This window comes from Aptenodytes forsteri, unplaced genomic scaffold (genome assembly GCF_000699145.1).
Source record: "Aptenodytes forsteri isolate BGI_AS27 unplaced genomic scaffold, ASM69914v1 Scaffold15, whole genome shotgun sequence".
NCBI lineage: Eukaryota > Metazoa > Chordata > Aves > Sphenisciformes > Spheniscidae > Aptenodytes > Aptenodytes forsteri.
Genome location: NW_008795129.1, coordinates 10787144 through 10791217, shown reverse-complemented (window position 1 = coordinate 10791217; position 4074 = coordinate 10787144). Strand labels below are relative to the sequence as shown.

Sequence of the window (4074 nt, the reverse complement as noted above, 5' to 3'; positions counted from 1 at the left end):
AGGTTTGGGCGGGGGGGGGGGGGGGGGGTGTGCGCAGGACCCGCTTGCCTCTCCCAGCCCAGCAGCAGGGGAGGGCCACCACGGGGCTTGCCATCTCCTCCCCAGCCAGAGCACAGGGCCCTCCCTCCCATAAAAATCAGATGCCTCCCTGCCTTTCACAGGAAAGGGACCCAGCAAGAGGAGAAGGGGATCTTGTTTGATTTATTAGTCTCTTCCTCCTTCCCATCGTCTGTGGCTCATCCAGCTCTAGTGATAAGGAGAACAGCTATGAAAGGACACTGCTGGCTGCTGGGATCCCATCCTTCTGCCCACTCACTGCCTGAAGACATCAGTCCTTTACAAGCACCATTAAATGTGTATCCAAAATGTGGCAGTCTCCTCCATCCTTTGAGATCCTGTTCCCTGGATAATACAAACAGTTGCCAGAAAAAGAGTATCCTCTCATCTCTGTCTGGGCCATTATCCCTTTATATTTGCTCTTTAATATTTACTGGGTTCACACAAAGTGCATGCTCTGGAAAGAAAAAAAAATCAGCTGCAGCTTAAAGGACTCCAAATTTAGTAATTGCTGCAGCCCCATCGACGTGAACAGTTAGCAGGGAGATTTCTCCAGCACTTCACGTGCCGTGGTATTCTGCTTAGGTCAGACTGCAGAAAACGTTCTGTCCAGGGGCACCAAATCTGGAGTGTCTGCATAGGTGCCAGCCACAGAGGCCTTATGAGTCCACCACGAGTTCCTGCAGGTCCTTTCCCTCCCAGCACCCAGTAATCTTGGTATGAAACAGAGGCAGCCAGAGAGATGCTGATTCATACAGAGGTGAAGCACCCGAGGGTTTTAACACACCTGTGAGTTAGCAAGAACTAGCTCCAGCTCCTGGCTCCAGAGCTGGTCTTGCAGCCTTACCTGTTAATGTGAGGTTGCTGTATGTGTTTGAAAACTGCTCCTTTAACAAAACCAAGTGCATCTGAGCTGCCTTTTCCCTCTGTAGCTCCAACATTATGTCAGGATGCTGGGCGATCTTACAGCCTTTCTGCTTATCCAGGGCAATGTCGCTGCGAACAATGTCTACAGCAAAAGGGAAAGAAAAAAGGGAGATGGCCAAACCTCAGCTTTCATTTTCACCAGACGCTTGGATCAGCATCAGCCAACACGACAGCCACACAACCATCAGGCAGCACAAGCAACCCCAAAAAAGGGTCCAAACCCCTTGGATCCACCTATCCAATGAGCCTCCTCGGCTCAAGTGTCCTTTTCTCCCACAGAAAGCTCAAGTCATTGACTTTAATATGCTAACACAAACTACCACCCCTTCCATCCTTCACCTGCCTAGAAGTTGATCTCTTACAATGATGACCCCTCCCTTGCAGGAAAGTGCAAAAGTCTCCCAACATTTATATTACGACCCTGTAACTGGTGTGTTTGACTCTAAATAATGAAAAAAACCTAAATCCCATTCTAGTGACCCCTGGCTTCCATTTACCCTTGCCGGTCAAAGAGGTGATGAAGAAGGCTTGTTCTCACCTTGTTTATCCTCACTGCAGCTATCACAGCTAGGGTTAGGTCACCATGGCTTATGACTCTTTGAACAAGTCTCTCTTCTACCCCTGACATTCAATTCAGGAGGCAGGAGGGTTATTTAACAATTGTTTTCTCTTCATATGAACATTTTATAAGTCATATTGTGAAATAAGAATATGATATCCCCTCTCCTAGAACTACTCAACTGCTGGGGAAATGGAAAGATGGGGATAGCAGGGCGGAACAAGAATCAAGTAAGATGTGTCCAGCCTAAACAGGAGGGGAGTGGTACAAACTAGTCCTTGCAAGGTCCCTCTCTGAGTTTAGTAAACTCTAACGTGCTCAGATCCACAGGCACCATATGCTGTGCCTAATTCTTACAAAACCTTAGGCGGCCAGCACTGATAAGGAAGGATGGAAGTTGGAGTTCTTCCACCACATTGCATGAGGTCACCCTTTGCATCACGAGGTTGCGCTTTGCTTGGTTTAATTCCCATCTAGCTAGAAGTTTCTGAAGGAGCTTATTGTCAGAAGAGAGTCACGTCTTGTTCCACATACACTCTCCAGCTCCATTATTGTTACACACATCAAGGAACACCAAAGTTGTTTCCAATAGTCATGCTCCTGTCTTTCAAGGTGTCAAATCTCAGGTTCAAAGCTCTGATATGGCTTGGGCTGGCAGGGAACTGTACTCTGCCTGTCTCTTTACTGCATAGTTTGGGAGACACAGCTTCTCTAAAGCCTGCCTAAAAAAGACTGCTCAAAGCAGTAATGTCATAAAAGCACCTGTGGTCTGTAGTTAGGGACACGAGTTCTCTCCTCCATCCACAGCTAGCGTGCTCAGGGGTGGAGACAGGGCAGCATCCAGCTAGCATGAAAATATGGCTCAGTATTTCCACATCCAGCACGGGGGCTTTAATGCAGAGAGATGAGATGGGGCAAGAGGAAGGAATAATGTTCCTCTGCAGATAATGAGCACGCACACTCCCACCATGTGCTTTTGGTGCACAACGTCTTAGGTAGACGCTGAAAAAGATTTGGGCCTACCCAAACTGTGCCCAACTAATGAATGATGCAATCCTGAACCCCTGTTGTGTGAGATATTTGGGGAACTGAAGATTGAGAAACACAACCTTATCACTCTCCCCCACCAGAAAGGCTACTACTACAGCTACTGGTGTCACCCGGAGCTCATGAATAGTTATTCACCTTCCTCGGTGGTGGATTTCCTTTTCTACAGAACTGAATGCAACAGTTGTACACCCCCCACCCCCGAGGCAAAATGGAGCAAAACACATCAAGGAGGCCCTGAAGGAGAAGAACGAGAGGCAGAGAGATTTGAAACTAGATGGTCAATACACTGTCTCCAATTCTCTTCACACTGCTGTAATCGAGTCCAGGCTGGGTCAAAACAAGTTTGTTTCCTAAAAGGGATGAAGGGCTCCTAAAACCCAAACCAGGCCCGATGTGGACTCATATGGAGGAACCATTGGCCTGGGACCAGAGTCCCTGCCCTCCTGGTCAGGGGCCAGGACAGCACCTTGGAGAGTGCAAAAGGAGACGTGGCAGCGGGTCTGTGCATACCCTTACCTCAGTCTTCAGGGACCACAGGTCACAGCAAACACACGGTTGGGCAAGGGATGGCCCTGTGTGCACTGTCAGCAGGGTCTGGGGACAAAGGGCAGGCCCAGGGGACCAGATCCAGGAACGAGGGGCAGGAGCAGTGTTTGGAGTCCTGACCCCAGGTGATGGAGCTGCTGTGACAGGGATTAGTACAAGGAAGTCAAGCCACATTCAGACAAATCCCCGGTCTTTTCTTAGATGTTGAGGTCTGGGAGAAGGTGTGCAGGGCACAGAAAGTGGGGGCACTCTTCTGGCAGTCGTCTTCATGGGGTTCTCAGAAAGCTGCCACTGCAGACATTCAGGAAGCAGAGGCAAGACATGCAAGGTCCTGGCTTCTCAGATTGATGAAGGACCCAAGAAACTTGCCCAAGACTGAAAAATGGAGGTAGACCCCACATTCATTATAGCTCCAGTTTGAACAGTGGGATATGGACCTCCTCAAAGAACTCAGTGCCTGGTCATCCACACCCCACCAGGCTGTACTCGGTGCAGGGGAGGAGGTGAGGGCATCTCCGCACCACTCTTCTGAACCAGCAGCACCGAGGGAAGAGGGGTGGCAGGCCACAGCTGCTGGAGGCTCAAGGGAAATCTCAGCAAGAGCAACTCAGGGGAAACAGCCAGCAAGGAGCCCGCAGCCCTCAAATCTTAAAGGAAGAGACAGAAAAGGGAAAGACGCAAGGAGCGCAAGGAGGAGGGTACCCCAGGAGGTGCTGGGCAGGGCAGGCCCCAAGCGGGAGCTCCAGGAGAAGGACACTGCCTTCCTGAACGTCGATTAAAAAAAAATAGAAATAAGCTACCCAGCAAAACACGAAACCAAGCAGCTCTTGCCAGAAGTGCGAAAGAAGAACTCCAGATGTGGGAACCCCAGAGGACGCCAAATGGTTTCCAAAGACGGCAGACGACGAGCTCAGCCCCGAGAGGGGCCGGGGCCG

At 50.1% G+C, this 4074-nt stretch overlaps 1 protein-coding gene across 1 annotated transcript in view; it reads right to left on the bottom strand.

Moving 5' to 3' along the window:
• The window catches only part of HPSE2 (heparanase 2 (inactive)), a 116139-nt gene that overhangs the window by 101826 nt on the left and 10239 nt on the right, over positions 1-4074 (bottom strand). Inside the window, exon 2 of the mRNA XM_009278038.1 lies at positions 905-1066. Within this exon, the coding sequence (XP_009276313.1) occupies positions 905-1066 (162 nt within the window). The remainder of the gene's footprint in view (positions 1-904; positions 1067-4074) is intronic.